Consider the following 19,394-nt stretch of genomic DNA (forward strand, 5'->3'; position numbering starts at 1 on the left):
TTAATATTTTACGCATTCTATTTCTAAAAGTTCAATACATTTTGCCCTCAAAATATACATATTATCAAAACATTAAAAAATTATAATTATAATTATAAAAATTAAAAATTGTAATTATAAAAATAAAACAACTCAACCATTTTTATAAAATAAAATAAAATTATGAAAACTATAAAATATAAATATAAATATAAAACTAACTAATAAAGTATAAAAACATATTATAAAACTAAAAAAATATATAAAAAAAAGAAGGTGGTAAAAGTATGGGGAAAAAGAAGTGCCGCCCCCTTGCTCGCGACACCACTTTTAAAATTAAAATATTATTATTTATTTATTTCTATTAAAATATTATTATTTTTATAAATGGTGCCCAATGCTCAAAATAATCCATTCCTGTAAATAATATGTTTTTTAACCTATTTTCGTAATATTTTTGTATTATTTAAGTTTTTTTTTTCTTATTCAAACTATTTGTCAGATCATAAGCGCCGGTATTGAGAGCTTAGCGTAGTTCTAGAAAAAGCGCATGTTAACAGAAAAATAAAAGAAAAAAACTGAAGGAGCACTTGAATTGCGCCACGTGGTTGCAGTCCTTATAAACGGATGCAAACCTATTTATATTGCACTCTTTTAATCTCCTTTTCTCGTCCGCCCCTCTCTTTCTATCCGTTCTTTCTGTTAAGCTCCGATTCATTCTCCAAAGTCCGAACCCTAGCTTCCCTTTCTCTAATTTCACTCCTTCCTTCAAATTCCATTCACATGCTTCTCTTCTTTTTCTCCTAAATCATTTTCCCATAAAATAAATCCAACAATTATTTCTTTGTTCCAATAATTGAAAAAAAAAAGGAAACCGAGGAGCTAGATAGAAGATTCGAGAAAATATGACGTCGTCAACAACGAGCGCGGTTTACATCCACGTCATCGAAGACGTCATTAGCAAGGTTCGCGACGAGTTCATCAACAACGGTGGACCAGGCGAAGCTGTCCTCAATGAACTCCAAGGAGTAAAAGCCTTCTCCAATTTCCTTTTTATTCCAATTTTTTAAAATACGATTTTTAGGGTTTGGTTATTTGTTTTAGAAACTAGTAGGTTTTGGGACTTTATGCGTTTAGATTTGATCTGATTGAAACTTTAGGGTTTGTTAATAATGTTATTGGAAGGAAATGATCTAGTTGAATTGATTACGTGGGATATTGGGTTTTAGCTTTGGGAGACGAAGATGATGCAAGCGGGCGCAATATGTGGTCCTATAGAGAGGTCTACGGGTCAGAAGCAACCCACTGCCGGTGGCCCAATTACGCCAGTGCACGATCTCAATGTCCCTTACGAGGGGACTGAGGAGTACGAAACTCCTACTGCTGATATGCTTTTCCCTCCGGTAACGGCTGTATTTTGACTGTTTTTATTCCATAAAATTGCGGTGATATTTTTTGTTTTTGTGATTTTTAGATATGGGGGTTTTAATTGTGTAGACTCCGTTGCAAACACCTGTTCCTACACCGTTGCCAGGAAGTGCAGATGGCTCTATGTATAACATCCCTACTGGAAGTAGTGATTATCCTACTCCTGTGAATGATGGTGCTAGTAATGCTGATGTGAAAGGTGGGAGGCCAAGCCCTTACATGGTAAATGCTTTGTAACTACCAGTCTACCACTTCCTTTAGGGAACATTGTGCTACAGTAGTTGTAATTTTCTAATTGCCACAGAAAGGAAAAAGTAGCTGTTTGGCTTGTTGTAGATTTATTTCTGATATATTCTTATTGTTTTTTTGTTCCGCAGCAATCTCCTTCTCCTTGGTCAAATCAAAGGACTCCACTAAGCGTAGATGTTAATGTTGGTTAGTATGATGTTAAAAGAGCAATCAGTTCTAATGCACATGGTTTGTTGATGCTAACTACTATTTTCTTGTAGCTTATGTGGAAGGGCGGGATGAGGTGGACAGAGGAACCTCAAATCAACCCCTGACACAGGTAACTCCTGTTATGAGTAACATTACAATTCCATAATGGCATCTGGTTTTTTTATGGTTTGAAAACTCATGGGTCATGTGAAAAGGGATTGGTGTCGCAACACTTTAATCTGAATTTTCTGGGAAATATGTCCATCAAAAAACGAACTGTTGCGTAAGTTGGTGATTAGTTTTAATATTGGAGAAAATACCAGGACTTCTTTATGATGCCTCCTGGAAAGAGAAAACGTGAGGATTTTGCTACACAATATAACAACGGTGGATATATACCCCAACAAGATGGAGCTGGGGATTCTACATCCGAAGTTGCAAAGACAGAGGTTAGTGGTCCTTTGTGTAATATATCTACAAATCCGCATTTATTTTTCGTTGAAATATCTGGGTTAAATAGTAATATTGAAATTAGAGTTTTATGATTTTTCTGATTCATTTGTACTTCCCATTGTTCAGTAAAGAACATTCTCAGGATTAAAAGAATGTGTTCTTTATTATCTTTTGGTTGACCCAGAATGCTCTCATAGGTTAAAGGTCTTGGCAGTCGGTATGTGGCAGGTCTTTGAGATAGTGTGATAAGATGAGGTTGCTTTTCTCAACTTATAATGATCCCCTAACCTTTTAACCTGAATTCTTTTATCCATTATTGTTAGATCTGCTAGAGACATGTTTTCTTTTTTTTTTGTCCCTGCATTCTTTTCTTTTTTTTATTACACCTTTTATCTTATTAAAAATGGAAAAGCAAACTTACTTCAAGCTCTGAGCTATAAGAGGAATATTCGTAAGGATACTTTATCATTCTAATTGTGGTCATTGTGATAAGATGAGGTTGGTTTCCTCCAGTTATAAATGATCCCTCCACCTGTTAGCCCTAATTTCTTTTTCTCCATTATTGTTAGATCTGCTTGTGACAAGCTGTTCCTTTTTTCTTTTATCCCTACGTTCTTTTCTTTTTTGCTTATCTTCTATCTTAATAAAAATGCAAAAGAAAACATAGTTCAAGCTCTGAGCTATAATTTGATAAATGTTTATAATGAGACTTCGTTATTCCAGAAGGGTACTTCTGTACCAGAATCGTTGTTGGAATATGTGGGTTTGGATTTGTTCTACACCATTCTTAATCACATGGTTCTGAACTTCAGGGAAGTAAGGGTTGTAATTTCCTGGGTAGACATGACTCAGCAACCACTGGCAAAACCAATATATTAGCTCACTTTGCTACATCATCACTGAAGATTTCTCAACTGGATGGACCAATTCCTGATCCATTTGAAGATATGCTTTCCACTCCCAATGTAAGTATCATATGCTTCCTTAAGTCAATTCCTAATCTAATTTGTGTAATTCTACAACTGACACCTTATGCATATGGTTTGGAATGACCTTGTCTCTTTGTTTCTTGTATGCATCATTGGAGAGTTTACTAACTTACAGGCTGTTGCCTTTTTATTTTCTTCTTTCACCTTAAAGATATACAATTATCAAGGAGTTGTCGGTGAAGACTATAATGTAGCGAACACACCGGCTCCCAATGGTAATTTCAATGGGTGAACTGAATCTTGCATCTTTTATATGGCTACTCTCTCTCTCTCATCTAAGCACCTTATTTTTCTGGTTGACCTGCTTGTTTGTTTCATTGCCAGACCTTCAGGCTGCCACTCCTGCCCCTGTTGCCCAAAATGATACAGGAGACGACGACGATGATGAACCATTGAATGAAGATGACGATGATGATGATTTGGATGATGTGGACCAGGAGGAGCTGAACACGCAGCATCTAGTTTTGGCTCAATTTGATAAGGTGATTTTGCTAATTTGCAGCATCCATCATTGCTTCCCATAGCCTATTCAGTAATTTGTATTTCTGCAAGTTTTGGTAGTCACCTTGTGCTGACTATAAACAAAGATGTTGTGCATTTTTGTTAACAGGTAACACGTACAAAGAGCCGATGGAAATGCACCCTGAAGGATGGCATCATGCATATAAACAATAAGGACATTCTCTTTAATAAGGTGTGCTTCTTACTGAATGATATGTGGCTTGTTATTTCACTTGCATGCTTTCTGGCTTTGAGTCACTCTTCCTAAATCCAAGTTTCCTTTGCTAAATGCTTATGTTTTTGCAGGCAACAGGCGAATTTGACTTCTGATTTTGTTAGAGAAATGTCTATTTTGCCATATTATATTGCAGCAGTTACTCTTAAAGAGAGAGTCAAGGGGTATTACTGGGTGTTTCGTAATTTTTCTTTAATTGAAATTAAAGTGAGAGCTTGATGGAAGGGCATGGGATTCCTTTATTTTTAATGTCTTCCATAAGACTTGGTTGGATGATTGTGGTATTGTACATAAACAATGGAGGTTTTTCGGCCCTGGAATGGATTACTAGCTGAGATGCTCCATTAAGTTCTAAAAATTTTCTGCAATGAAATACCTAATTTCGTTTATGACTTACTTCATTTCTACTTATCTTGTTATTAGCTGAAAAAAATTCAGATTACACTGATCGGAACTTATCTAGTCTTGATTGAAGCAGTAACAGATTGATATTTGTTTGGGGGCCTAATGCTAAAATACAAAACCATCAAAATGCCGGCAGTCCTGTTATTGTAATGCAACAACATAGAGTAATTGTGAGAATCCGATACTTGAGATTGTGAAACAAAACACGAGCTTAAAATCAACAATGATATCACTTGTAACACAAATCGGATGATATTCGTTCTTACAAGCAAAAACAGCAGGCAACAGCTGATCACTCAACTACTTATCATAGTATTGACTATGGAGAAAAGTGCCCTATCCATCATTTATGAACAAATCTGGTAAAATCAACCTCATAGCTGGGAAAAGCACAAAAGGTGAAGTGGTAAACCATATATAGATAAAATGCAAAAGCATAAACATCACTGTGCATCATTGACAAGAACACATCTGGTTTGGAACAAAGCGAACAAAGTGGAAGCGTCCACATATGGTGCCCCACCCCCAACTGGCTCTTTCCAGGCAAATGCTGTCGGTACAAGTTCTGCAGCGGCTTTCATGTCATCAGACTGTGGGAAGGGATGGGGGGATAAGGCGAGCGGTGTGAGCAGGGGAATTGGAGTTGCAGCAGCCTTACAAGTCCCAGCAGAAAACCCAAAATCTGGTTTCACGTGATCAATCTCAAGCGATGCCGGGGCATGCATTTGTAGCCTGGTCCTGGACATGGGTTGCTTCCCTTCTTTGCTATTGCCCATTCCCATAAATACGTTGTCAAATATGTTGCTGTTACCCCCCTCCATTGAAGTTGAAACTTGGCAGAGAAATAATTGATATGAATCAATTGTTAAATTACGAAAGGGATGGATTGGGTGAGTGAATCAAGAACTTGTCTTGGAAACCGGGAAAATGGGCTCGTTTTAACAGGGTGGGTAATTTCAAAGACAGTTATGAACTGATGGGCAACGGTCGCTTAACTCATAATTATTAACATTTGGGAGATTATTTTATTTTAGTGGCTAATAATATTCTTCCATTAAAGAATGAACAGTTATCCAAAGTCAGACATTTGATCGTTGTTTTTCCATACATGTTTTCCTTTTAACTGCAACAAACAAATTGCTTTTGTTTCTAAACAGAAAAAAAAAAAAAACGGTTAGTAATTTCAAGTATTTTTTTAGTAAGAACCAACAGAAGAATGAATTTAAGAAATTTGAGTGCAAAAATATTTTAGCTTAATTCAAAGTCAAACTCATTCATTCAATAGCTAAATTGTTTTGCGGAAGATCTGTTGTAGCCTCGACTTTTTATTTTTGGGGAAAATTTACATTTTGCTACCTGTACTTGACTTCAAGGTTCAAATTGGTACATAAAGTTTACTTTTTATCCAATTAGATACCTAAGTTTAGCTTTAAGGTTCAATTTAATTTAAATTTGATTTATATATAATTAAATCCTTGAATTTGACCTTTTAATCCAAATTAGTACTTAATTATTTGAACTAATTTGAACTATGAAATCAAGTTTAAGTACTTAATTGGACCAAAAAATTAGTACTAAATTAAAGTTCAAGTCAAGTTTAGATACTTAATTGGACTAAAAAATCTTAAATACCAATTTAAACCTTGAAACCAAATTAAAATAGCAAAATATATATTTAGTATTTTTTCAAACACAAAATATTAATTCTAAGATCATTTGAATTTATCATTGTGAGCAAAGCTTTGATCTTTTAGTTTATTTATTTGTCATCCTACCATCATCAAATCATGATTGCAGCCAAAATGTCACTATATTTAGTAAATTCATTTGCATTTATCCTTGTGAGCACAGCTTTGATCTTTGTAGTTTATTTATTTTTCATCCTACCATCATCAAATCTTGATTGTAGTTAAAATTTCACTATATTTAGTAAATTAAAATTTTTTTTGAACTATAAGAGTAAGACAAGCCCTAACAGCAACGCGACTAGCACGACTTAAATCCAATCACACCTGAAATGGTGAATATCCTAACCATCAAACTAACACACAAACTATTGCAATATTAATTAATTTTAAAAGCTACATATGCAGCTACTCTATCATTTATTTTCTCAAATGATGTTCTATTTAATGTTTAAACTCATTGTTCCATCTCACGTCAGTTAAGAAATATAGAAAGGTGGTTGTTACAGAGTATAAATCTAAACAAATATGTCTATTTTATGAAGGATACGTAATCTAACATTTAAAAAAAATAAAGTTGTAAAAGTTGAAATTTAATAAATATTTAATAAAATGATTGCACACAGATATTTATATTAAAATACGACTTAACAGAGAAAGTAAACAATGTGAAGTGATAAGATTGAAATCTTAAAAGGTAAGTCGATTTCTAATAGACTTAATTAATCTCTTATAATCGTCAGCTGTCAGCATTGACTATTGAATTTCAAATTTTCTAGCTCTGATTTTGTTGTTTCACTTAAAAGAGAAAAAATAATTGATGGGTTTTTTTTTAAAGATTTAATTATAAACTTGGCCTCAAATTATATTAATTTTCTCACTTAAGTATTTAAAATGGTACTTGAAATTCAATTTCATCTCATTTTGCCCCAAAATACAATGCTAGTCAATATGACATGTTTTTGTTGGACATAGTACATGTTTGGGTAAAATGAGATGAAATTGATAATTTAGGTGTCACTTTAAATTAAAAAAATTAAATATAGTTTAAAGGTTAATTTTGTATTCAAATCTTTGTAATTATTGTTACTTAAAATTAGGAAATCCAAGGACTTCAAACACATTGAGGATAGGTTTTATGGAACATTAGGATCACATAATTAATTTTATTTTTGTTCAATAAGATCACATAATTGAATTTAACTGAGTGTTACGGAATTTGGATTACAAACAGATTAGAGGGCAATTTTCTCTAATGTTTCTTTTCATTTTCAAGCAGTTACTAAAATTTTCAGTTAATAGAGTGAAAATTTCATTTTGTTCTCTCAAAATATTTATAATCCAAAAAAAAAAAAAAAAAACATAAGGAACAAATTTCCATTAAAACACTCATCAGCGACCTATATGAAGAACTGTATCTGTACTCGACAAGGAATTCACAGAAAGACCCGTCCCAACTGATGAAGAAAACGAAACTATACAATCTGAGGCTACGTTACTTGCTAAAGATACGTTAATAGCAGTGCTCTGAGGAGATAATGGTAAGGTTTGAAGGATAGAAGATGGATTATTTTGGGCATTGTCAAGTGGTATATCAGGCAAACTGGCAGTGCCTTCCAGATAGCTCACCGCTTCTTTAATGGTGGGTCTCAAATCTGGTTTGGGGTTGGAACAAAGCAGGCCTAGTTTCAGAACCTTCTCAATCTCCTCCACCACGTAATTGCCTTGTAATCTTGGATCGATAACATCAACAATGGCATCTCTTTTCCAGCACCTATTGACTAAATCAACTAGAAAAATGTCTTGGGGTGGCGCATTTGGTTCAAATGGCTTCCTCCCACAAGCAACTTCAAGAAGAAAAGCCCCGAAAGCAAACACATCGGCAGCTTTAGTAGCCCTTCCCATTCGGGTGAGTTCCGGATCGATATATCCTAGTGTTCCTACGAGGCGAGTCGTTTGTGGATCGCCGTCACGGTCGTACAATCTGGCAAGACCGAAATCTCCGAGCCGTCCATTTAGATTGGAATCTAAGAGAACGTTGCTGGCTTTGACGTCTCTATGGAGCACAACTTGTTCCCATTCTTCATGGAGATAAAGAAGAGCCGATGCCACCCCTTTGATGATTTGGAACCTTTGAAACCAAGTAAGGGTGGGTTTATCATCGTCGAAGAGGAACTTGTCAAGGCTGCCATTTTCCATAAGATCATATACCAAAATGAGTTCTTTCTTACGCCTGCAATACCCAAGAAGCCGCACCAAGTTCTTATGCCTTAGCCTTCCCATGCTAACAATCTCTGAAACAAACTCCTTCATCCCCTGATTTGTTTCATGGGATACTTTCTTTACTGCAATTTGTTCATTGGAATAAGGGAGTGTACCTTTATAAACTTTCCCGAAACCTCCCGATCCAAGAAGCTGCTTGTCTTTGAAACCTTTGGTCGCTTTGTACAGTGTCTTGTAAGAGAACCTTTGAGGTCCATATTCCTTTTCCCAGTCTTCATGTACTTCCTCGTATTTCTTCATCCTGTAAACATATGCTGCTCCAATGATTATTAACAGCAAAGCAGCAGCTGCAATGATCGAAATTAATCGAACTGTATTTCTTTGTCCACCATTTTTGGGAAGCTTTGGAAGCTTGGATATGTCAAGGCCTTGTGCTTCTCCGCTTCTATTGAAGCTCCAGCCCAGAATATAATGGCTACTACTAGTGCTTTGAATTGAACCAGTTGCAGCAGAGAAACCAACACACATGACATCCTTTAGAATGCCCGAGAGATCGATTGATGTCGACAAGAGAGGCTGGTCTGGTTTTGGGGTTTTATCTGGCGCCAAGGTTACGTTGAGCAGTTCTTCTCCACCATTGTAGTCTATCCAAACCTGTATTGGATGTCCATTTTTGAGGTCCAAACTCGTATTCTTCCTTTCTTCATTGGAAAAATATCCTGCTGGAACGGATTTGTTTGATTTCACGCCATTCAGATCAATTCCTACATGATTGTCATCTATGTCGCCCATGTCAAGACTGAAGATGGTATCAAACTCCACAGCGAAGAAATGGTTGGAGGAATTGCCATTGTTTGACTCATTAACGAGTCCCAGATATTGGACTGCCTGAGCATGGCTAAAATCCGTAGATTCTGATATGACAAAGGCAAGTCCATGGCCACTAGATTCTTTGGATCCAGGAACAATGGCGATTACGAAATTCGTGGAGAAGGAAAGAGATCCGGCTGATCTTGAAGACGAAGAAACATTGAAGTTTATAGGAGATGGGTAGAAAGCATGGCCTTTCAGCAGTTTTAAATTATTGGTGAGCTGCAATAGACCATTGGAGCGGATGTTGGCACTCCCATCAAGTTGTAGTTTCGCATCACGGAAGCCATGGTTATAAATGAACTCTTCAGCTTCTTGAGCCTTTGCCATGGAAATCACAGCCACCAGGCACGAAAACAGCCAAAAAGGGACTGATGTAAAAGCAGGAGCCATTGTTAAAAGACTGAAAAGCTTCCTGGGTGTTACTGTTTAAGAGAAGAACCTGCATAACATATACTTTTTATTTATTTCCTGGACCAACAACTTGCAGCAATTTATTAAATGAATCTGTCAAGAATAATATTATGTATAATAATTCAACGATTTTAATTTTGAAAGATTCAATAGACAAAATTATCGACATCATGCATGTCACACCAAAGGGAAAATTTAGGTTATATTCACCTAAACATTGGGTCAAACTAGTTTCATTTATGCTTTAATTGCCCCCTACATGGTTTAAGAAAAATTAAGCTTTTTTTTCTTTCTAAAAATTAAAAAAATATATATTTGAAGTTTAAACTACCAAACAATTTCTAAAGGGAAAAAAGTCCAACAAATGGCAAACATTATCGTGCAATTTTCGAAATTACAGCACATTGCCGTAGTTACAAAAGTAGCACGGACTTGGTCTATCATTTGACTTTTGAAAATGTTTCGTTCCCACTCATCCGCATACCCGGCAATTTAGATTTTTTTACTTTAATTTCCACTACTTTTGGATTAAAAAAATTTTAAACTACTTTTTATTAAAAGATAAATAAATAAATTTTTATATGTTATATTAAAAATTAAATTGATCATTTTTGTTAAATTTTTTATTATTAAAAGCTGATGTGATTGATAAAATAACCAAATAATTACATGTGATGTGTTGTGTATTCCTCATGTTAACATATACAAATTAGTTTTAATAGTAAAATAAATAAAAATTTTAATAGAAAAACTTGTTTGCTTTTTATTTAACATATAAGGACAAATTTGTCTATTTTTTGAGCAAATGGACAAAATACAATCTTACTATTAATACAATAGCCTCCATAATACTTTTATCGTGCAAGCAATGAACTTTTATTTATAAACCTTTAAATAGATAAAAGATATTTAATTGAGACAACTTCGTATCATTGAGCCTAAAACCCTCAATATTTATATTTTTGGTAATTTAACTATTATTATCTTTTAATTAAATTTGATTCTCAACCTTTCAAAAAAGAGTCAAATTATTTTTTTAGCGAAGATACTGACTAAAACATTAATTTTTTAAACAATATTGGTGTAACAACCCACACCGTAGTCCACATGTACTTTCATGTTGACATGACACTATTTGTCTCAACAAATAAATTTAAAAATAAAAAAATTTAAATTCAAAAATTATTAAAAAGCTCATAAAAGTCTTAAAAATTAACATGAAGTACATGTGGATTGTTATTTGAGCCATCATGTATAAAAAATAACGTTTTAATAAATGTTTTCGTTAAAAAAGAACAATTTAACTCTTTTAGAAATATTAATGGTTAAATTCAATTTTTTAAAGGTTAAGAGTTAAATTTAGATAAAAAACAATGGTCAAATTGACAAAATAATAAACATTAAGAACTAAATTTAATATTATATATATATACTTTTGTAAATAAAGCTTATTAATTTTGAAATTGGAGAGTTTGAAAAAAGCAAATCGATCTAATAACGTTTATATTTTTATTTACACGTGATAAAAAAACTATATTTTCTAATTAAATTTTCGTATTTTAGAATATTCGTATTATTTATACATATTTAAATAGAATATAAGCATATTTTTAAAATGTATAAAAAAATAACTACACCAGATTCCGGCTGCAATTCTTTAGTTATATGTTCATGTGTCAAAGCTCAAAGGCGTGAGGCATGCAATTAATTTTATTCTCCCCTCCAAAGGATTTTCATGTCACTGTCAAAGCATCTTCCTAATTCAGCGCCACATAGTTTACATTATTATAGATAGATGATGTCATCAATTGGTCCATTTTTTTCCAAAGTAAATCAGCATTTATTCAAAATAATTATCTTCTAAATCACGAAGGATAGAATAAAAGAGTAATGACCTTAGCATATGTTGAAGAGCCAAGGGCGGCTTTGTCTTCACTTCTTCGGTTTCTGTTCTGCTTTGTAAAGCTGAGGTATAAATATGGAGCATTAGACAGTAACTAATCCATTTATATATTCCTTTTTAAAAATGTCTTCTTCTTTGTCATATATTATTATCTAAGATATCCGAATATTTTGGACATAAAAATGGGAAACTTTTATTTTTTATATCAATAAATTTAAATTAATATAATATATTTTTGTATTTAACTCTATTTTTTTAGCACAATGTCTAAAATTATTTATAGTCCCCCTCCAATCCATAAATAGGAGGATAATGTGCTTCAGCATACGTCCTTTTATATTGACAATAATAGCCATACTAATCGGATTAAGACCCAATTGACAATATTTTTTAAAATTATTATATATAATATAAGTTAATAACGTATTTTTGGCATGGATTTATAGGGGAGAAATAATAATTAATTTGATGTGAATAAAGGAAGTAGAGAAGACACAAGTGTAGATGTTTGATAGAGAAGGTGGTTCAGTCATGAAATAAAAACATTGACCTATGTAGAGCAAGGGCGTTCAATAATTTGAACACAATAGCCATCAGGATATTGACAAATTCAGGCATTCTTTACAGATTCTCAACCACCTTAATTATATTAATATAGGAAATCCTCGAATCCTTATCTCATTAACTTGCAACCTTCGAGAATTTGTCAGAACATGCATGCCATCATTGCCTTGTTTACACAGCTCAACAAATACTTGCAGGTAGATGTTTTGCAACCTTGATTGGGGCATGCAAGTAGATATTCACAAATTTAGCCACTTCCTTAAATAGTCTGTTGCACAATCTTGGTTGGTACATGCAAATCGGAATATTAACAATTGAATTTTAGTTTTGAATTTTGAAAAATAAAGAGATTATATTCTTAAAAAAATAAAAATATAAAGATTAAATTTTAAATTTGTAAAGAGTTAGGGACCAATAATATATTTAACACTTTTTATGTAATAATTGAAACAACAATCTCAAATTTGACAAATTTAGCCAACATTATTGTTGAGCAGTTGAGATACTGTAAAAAGGTAGAAAATGTTGGTCTCCTTTGAGTGAGGAATTCTTTTTTCTTCTATGAACAAAGTTTCAGAAAAGGAGGCCTCACCATTATTGAGTAACGTATATTAATAAGGTAGTTGATGTTAAATTCAATTTTAGTGAATTTTCTTAAGATCGACAGTTTGAGAATTTTAGATTTGATGATGTTGATATTTGTTGATACAATTATACAATAAGGAGGGAATATGGATGAGAGAGTAATGATTGTTATGGAGGCCGGTTTATCTAGTCGGAAGTTATAAAGAGTGGGGGAATATGAATGAGAGAATGATGGTTGCTATGGAGGCCGGTTTATCTGGTCAGGGTGAAGAGTCGGAGGTTACAAAGAGTGAAGATAAGAGGAATATGAAGGCTAAGGGTTAAAGGTAAGTTACAAGAATATAGATTTGATTTCTTGGAGAGTAGATCTCTTCTTCCTTGTTCCAAGAGGCATTTATAGGGAAGGATCTGTGTAAGGTCACGTTAATGTGTTGGACTTGCATTAAGCCATCATTAGGGGATGCGTGGGGTGGATGTCTTCGATGGGAGATATATCTGATAAGACAGATCCTATCATTTATTCTGCCTAGATGGTATGGAACATTTGAACCTATGTAGTATTTGGTGACCAACAACTTCATACTTCCAATGAAGCTTAGGTATTCGGATAGTGGATAGCTTGCACTTGTTTGAATGGTCATCCTGAAAAGGAAAACTCGCAAGTGACCTTCCAGTTTATTGGTGACAGTCTTACCATTTGAACACCTTTCTAGCTTGCCATGTATCTTGATGCCAATGAAAGTAAAACAATATTTTAAATTAAAAACAAACATAAAATTAGATTTATGAAACTATTAATTAGAAACTTCAGTAATTTGATTATATGCTGAAATTCTTCAAGGAACAACGAACACTTAAATAGCATGATACAAGACAAATAAAATCACCATTGGATATTCTAGCTTGTCGTACCTAAGACAAAAGTTCTCCACATACATGCAAGTAGCGAGCAACCCTAAGCTTCCACTTTAATTTATTTGGCACGTTTAGAATTAATGTTTAAGTTGGTAGTTAATTTTTTCAACAATATTACTTCTAAGATTTAAGTTTATTTATTGTTATTAAAAAATACACTATATCTTCCCACTATTCTCCGCACTTATTTATATCTTTCTTTATTATCTGACTACTAAAATGCTTAATTCCCTTCACCATTATAATATATTCTTTATTGATTCTTTAAAAAGCATCCTAAAACACAGGTATCAACGCTGCCTTAGTTTACATTTGTCTTGCAAGACATTAAAAAAAACAGAGAGAGAGAGAGATCATTGACAATAAGAATATTAGAATTGAAATTTATCAATACCACATTTTAAGAAAGATGGTAAGAACCAAACTTGAAGGAAACGTTACTAGTACAGACAGGTGTCAAATGACCAGTGGAGGCTCCTAACCTTTGTCGTCATTCACAACAGCCAAGAATTTTCTATTTTTCTGTTTTCACTCTCTTCAGCAGATTGCTCCACGTCTCTCCTCTTATTCTCTATTATAAAAACTATTTTTGCTCTCAATCTCCAGTATAAAATGTACCAAAAATGATCCATCAAATAGTATGAAGGAATTCATTTTCTCATTTTCTGATTCTCTTTTATTTTCAGTATTTAGTCTATATTTTACACTTTTCTTGACTTAGTATCAGAGCCTTTCTTCCTCACGAATTAAGCTTCCGTTATGACTAGAGGTGCTCATGGGCCGGCCCGGGAAAAAAATCATAAGCCCGAGCCTGGCCCGACCCATTTTTTAATAAATACCAAAAAATTATTTTAAAAATTAAAAAAATTATTTTAAAAATATTTTAAAAATATTTTAAAATTTAAAAAAAATTAAAAAGTATTTTAAAATTAAAAAATTATAAAAAAAGTATTTTAAAATTAAAAAAATTAAAAATATTTATTATATCGGTAGAAATAGGCCCGGCCCAGCCAAAAAGTGGTGCCGAGGCCTGCCCGTTTTTAAACGGCCTTATTTTTTTGCCAAGCCCATATTTCGGGCCTATATTTTTACCCAAACCCTCCCATATTTCGGGCGGGCCGTCGGGCAGGGCCGAGCCGCCCGGCCCATGAGCACCTCTAGTTATGACCAACACCAACAGTAACGCCACCATTCAAACGACTGAATCTGTCACTGCCTCCGGTGCGATTGGGAGCTCCGTCGATGGCTTTGATGGAAGACTTTTTGCAACCAAAAAGCTTAACATTATCCTAGATGATGACAACTACTTATTGTGGCAGCAACAATTTTTACTGACAGCCAAAACCTTTAAACTTCAAGGCTACTTAGACGACACCCTGGTTCCACCTCCCTCGATGATACCCGATGAAAGTGGTGGGTCAACACCAAACCCAGTTTTTGCAAGATATCAGCAATAAGATAGTGCTCTTGCTTCTTGGTTGCTTTCATCAGTAAGTCAAACTGTTCTTCTTCACCTTATTGGAATGAACACTTCTTCTCAAATATGGCAAACTTTGGCCCGTGTCTATGGCAGCAAAATAACCTCCAAGTTAATGTTTTATCGTCGAGCACTTCATTCTTAACGCAAAGGTGATTTGAGCATGAAGGTATTTACTTAAAATTAAAAGTTTCTGTGATAACTTAGCAATTTGTGAAGAAATGTTAGTGAATATGAGCATGTTACGGCTATTTTAAATGGCTTATCTACTGATTTTAAATATGTTATTACTGTCATCTCGGCTAGTCCTATTCCATACAGTGTTCAAACGGTAGCCACACTTCTTATTGATGCTGAAGCTCGACAACAAACTCTTCTCGCCTCTATTCCAGTTGCTGCCAATATGATTACCACTCAAAGTTCTCAAAACAATGGAGAAACTCCCTCTTACAGACCACCCAATCCTTTTTCTTTTCGAGGTCGAGGAAGGGGTCGATTCAATAATTCTAGGCTCCAATGCCAACTTTGCAGAAAGCCCGGGCATCTGGTAGATCGATGCTACTTTCGTTTCGATCAAAACTAAAAGGCTTCTACTTACAGATCTCCCTCTTCACAACCGGGAACACAAGCTCCTCAAGCCTATGTTGCTGCCTTCAACACCTCTCAATTGACATCAACTGGTGGGTCATCCTTTGTGCATAATAGTGGGACAGCACCATGGGCCCCACCTCCTTCACTTGAACCATATGGTTATTGGATTTATCAAACCTCACATCTCCAGAATGCTAATGCTAATGCTTCCATGCCACCAACCACTACTCTGCCTAATAATGCCAATGCTTATATTGCAACTCCTAGGACAATAAGTGATCCAAGTTGGTACACAGACTCTAGTGCTACCCACCATATAACTCACTCTTCTGAATCCATGGGTGAAAAAGCTTCATATTTTGGACCAGGTACAATTTATGTTGTTAATGGTTGTAGTCTTCCTGTTATGCATATTGGTCAATTGTCTTTAATTACTCAAACACGACCTTTAGTCATGTGCTCTTTACTTTATGTTCCTGGCATCACTAAAAATCTTCTCTCTGTTTCCAAGTTCACTAGTGATAATCAAGTGGTGCTTGAGTTTTTTCCAAAGGAGTGCAAGGTTCGGGACCTAAAGAATAATGAAGTTCTGTTGCATGGAGATGTTCATGGTGGTTTATATCGTTTAAAGTTGCCATTTTCTTCTTCAAATCCGTCTGCTCAATGTTATGTTGCGTCGCATGCTATTCCGTTGTCTTTATGGCATGCTCGTCTTGGGCATCCATGCTGCTCTACTCTTGTTCAAGCTCTTCAACATTGTAATGTTTCATTTCATGATAATAAAATTGGTGACTGTTTGTAACACCCATTACCCGTATCCAACACCGGAATAGGGTACGAGGCATTACCAAAACACATACACTTGTAAACGTATTTAACCGAGTTATAAAATTTCATCAAAATTAAAACTTTCAAAATAATTAACATGTTTCTATAACTTTTCACAATATATCCTCAAAATATTATAATCATAATAATTAGGGCCTGCGAGACCCGATACATACTCATGCAATTTAATGCTTCATTTCCATTTCATTCAATTCGCAATTTCTCATGCTCATAATTTAAATCATATCACTAGCAATTTCCATTTAATTCACGTACAATTCAATGACATCAAATTCAAAACTAATACGTATTTACCATTTAACTCAATGTTTATTGATTATACCATTCAATAACACATTTATGAAATTCTCAATTTAGCAATGAAAATATCACTTTAGTTTGAATAACAACATCGTCCTGATATAAATACACTACCACTTATCCATTTACTTTAATTCTTTTGGGCCCATTTGTCACTTACCATCCTTAATCAAATTAGGGAACGGTCACGGAAAATTGAGTACTTCACTTTCACTTTGCCATAGTATAACTATGGTCTTACGTATGATCACTTATCACTTGTCCCTGATCAGATAAGTGTAGCCACCTATCACTTTGTTTCTTGATCAGATAAGTGTAGCCACTTATCACTTTGTCTCTTGATCAGAAGTACTCAAATCCGGCGTTCCGCTCAATTTGATCATTTATTCATATATCAGGCTTACCAACATGTGTTAATTCATAAACCATTCATGGTATTATTTCATGCCAAATCATATACTGAATATACCATACACACATACTATGAAACTTTATTTTCACACATGAGCTTAAACCATGACCAATAATGCACAAAAATAAGCATCATTCATATTTCATCGTTTATGAGTTATAATCAAACATATGACCATTTATACACGAATCATTCATATATTTCCCAATTTTCCTCCTCCTCCTCTCCATTCCACATCCTTAATGTGTATAACACACTTAAACAACATTAACCATAATTTCAATATTCACTAACATGTATATTCAAAGCTGTTTATCCGAGTCAGAGTCACTAAATTATTTTTATCCGGATCTACAGAGCTCCAAATTAAGATCCGTTAATTTTCCTGAAACTAGACTCACATATCTTCATACCATAAAATTTTCATAATTTTGGTTCAGCCAAATAGTACAGTTTATTCTTTAAAGTTTCCCTGTTTCGCTGTCTGACAGTTCCGACCACTCTTCACTAAAAATTAATTATCTCATTGTACAGAATTCGGATGATGTTTTAGCTTGTTTCTTCTAAAAATAGACTCATTAAGGATTCTAACCATATAAACTATAACTCATAATCATTTTTGTACAATTTTAATGATTTTCCAAAGTCAGAACAGGGAACCTGAATTCATTCTGACCTTGTCTCACAAAATCTATTATATCTCATGATTTACAATTCCATTGCTCACATCATTTCTTTTATAAGAAACTAGACTCAATAATCTTTAGTTTCATATTTTATTCATCCTCTAATTCAATCTCTACAATTTTTGGTGATTTTTCAAAGTTACACTACTGCTGCTGTCCAAAACTGCTTTAGTGCAAAATGTTGATTTCCATTTTGCCCCAAATTTCACAGTTTATACAATTCGGTCCTTTCTCAATTAACCCCTCAATTAATCTAATTTTCTCAATTAGTACTTTACTAGACATTATAAGTTGTTACACAACTATTGAAATTCAGAATTTCCACATATAACTCTATCTTCAAACTCTTTTACTATTAGGTCCCAAACATTCACTTTCTATTCAATTCTTTCAATAAAATCAGCATATGAACAATTTAAAGCTCTAATTTCATGCTAAATCATCATATACTTCCAGCACATATTCATATCAACTTTCAACTTCTTTCATAAAATCAAAAACTAATGAATTTAACAAGTGAGCCTAGTTGTAAAAGTCATAAAAATACAAAAATTTCAAGAAATAGTCAAGAATTGAACTTACTTGTAATAAAAATATGAAGAACCAGCTTGAAGAAGCCCTTCCATGGTGTTTTAGCTGATGAGAATTCAGAAAAATGAAGAGAAATCTAGATAATTCCACTTGGGTCCTAACTTTATTAAGCAAATTTTGCAATTTTCCAATTTTGCCCTTAATTCTCCTTACTTTCTTGCTGATTTCATGCCTCTGCCGTCCAGCCCAAATAGACCTTGGGTCTATTTGCCTTTTAAGCCCTCTTCCTTTTATCATTTAAGCTATTTAATCATTTCCCAAAATTTTGCATTTGTTACAATTTAGTCCTTTTTGTTCAATTAATTATCGAACTTTAAATTTTCTTAACGAAACTTTAATACTAACTTTTAACACTCCATAAATATTTATAAAAATATTTATGGCTCAGTTTAAAATCCCGAGGTCTTGATACCTCATTTCGATTCTAATTATTTTAATATTTATTTCTAGTGCACTATTCACTATTTCAAAAATTTTCCTAACTTCATATTTAACTTATACTTACTAAATTAATAATATTTTCTACCCATTTGTCGAATTTAGTGATCTCGAATCACCGTTCCGACACCTCTGAAAATTCAAGCCATTACATTTTTTTTCGTCGGATTTGTGGTCCCGAAACTACTGTTCCGACTAAGCCTAAAATCGGGCTATTACACTGTTGTCTAGCATGTCAAATGGGAAAAGCTCATAAACTGCCTTTTACAAATTCCATGACTGAGTATACAACACCTTTACAATTAATTATATCTGATGTTTTGGGACCAGCACCGGTAATATCAAATGGTTTCTCCTATTATGTGGCATTTACAAATGTTTTTCTAGATATACATGGATATATTTTCTCGCTCGAAAATCAGATGTTTTAACTGTGTTTATTCAATTTCATAAGATGGTGGAA

General features: G+C 33.8%; 2 protein-coding genes across 2 annotated transcripts; one reads left to right on the top strand and one right to left on the bottom strand.

The window, feature by feature from the left end:
* The first annotated feature begins 632 nt into the window (after nucleotides 1-632).
* On the top strand, nucleotides 633-4,412 carry LOC105770185 (transcription initiation factor IIA large subunit). The gene is made up of 11 exons (XM_012591264.2): nucleotides 633-1,007; nucleotides 1,209-1,382; nucleotides 1,477-1,629; nucleotides 1,785-1,842; nucleotides 1,917-1,975; nucleotides 2,169-2,294; nucleotides 3,111-3,263; nucleotides 3,439-3,502; nucleotides 3,612-3,769; nucleotides 3,898-3,981; nucleotides 4,095-4,412. The coding sequence occupies exons 1-11, from the start codon at nucleotides 885-887 to the stop codon at nucleotides 4,116-4,118; spliced, it is 1,176 nt and encodes a 391-aa protein (XP_012446718.1). The 5' UTR covers nucleotides 633-884; the 3' UTR covers nucleotides 4,119-4,412.
* Nucleotides 4,413-7,476: 3,064 nt separating this feature from the next.
* Nucleotides 7,477-9,676, bottom strand: LOC105770184 (L-type lectin-domain containing receptor kinase SIT1). The gene has a single exon (XM_012591263.2). It carries the CDS (start codon nucleotides 9,597-9,599, stop codon nucleotides 7,506-7,508), a length of 2,094 nt encoding a protein of 697 aa, XP_012446717.1. The 5' UTR covers nucleotides 9,600-9,676; the 3' UTR covers nucleotides 7,477-7,505.
* Nucleotides 9,677-19,394: the final 9,718 nt, after the last annotated feature.

The sequence above is a fragment of the Gossypium raimondii genome, chromosome 5, assembly GCF_025698545.1.
Source record: "Gossypium raimondii isolate GPD5lz chromosome 5, ASM2569854v1, whole genome shotgun sequence".
NCBI lineage: Eukaryota > Viridiplantae > Streptophyta > Magnoliopsida > Malvales > Malvaceae > Gossypium > Gossypium raimondii.

Excerpts from the sequence above, each read along its gene's own strand:
- LOC105770185 (XM_012591264.2), top strand. The coding sequence starts at position 885 with ATGACGTCGTCAACAACGAGCGCGGTTTACATCCACGTCATCGAAGAC. Across the intron at positions 1,843-1,916 it reads AAGCGTAGATGTTAATGTTG|CTTATGTGGAAGGGCGGGAT; the intron begins GTTAGTATGATG and ends ATTTTCTTGTAG. Across the intron at positions 3,770-3,897 it reads TTTTGGCTCAATTTGATAAG|GTAACACGTACAAAGAGCCG; the intron begins GTGATTTTGCTA and ends TTTTGTTAACAG.
- LOC105770184 (XM_012591263.2), bottom strand. The coding sequence starts at position 9,599 with ATGGCTCCTGCTTTTACATCAGTCCCTTTTTGGCTGTTTTCGTGCCTG.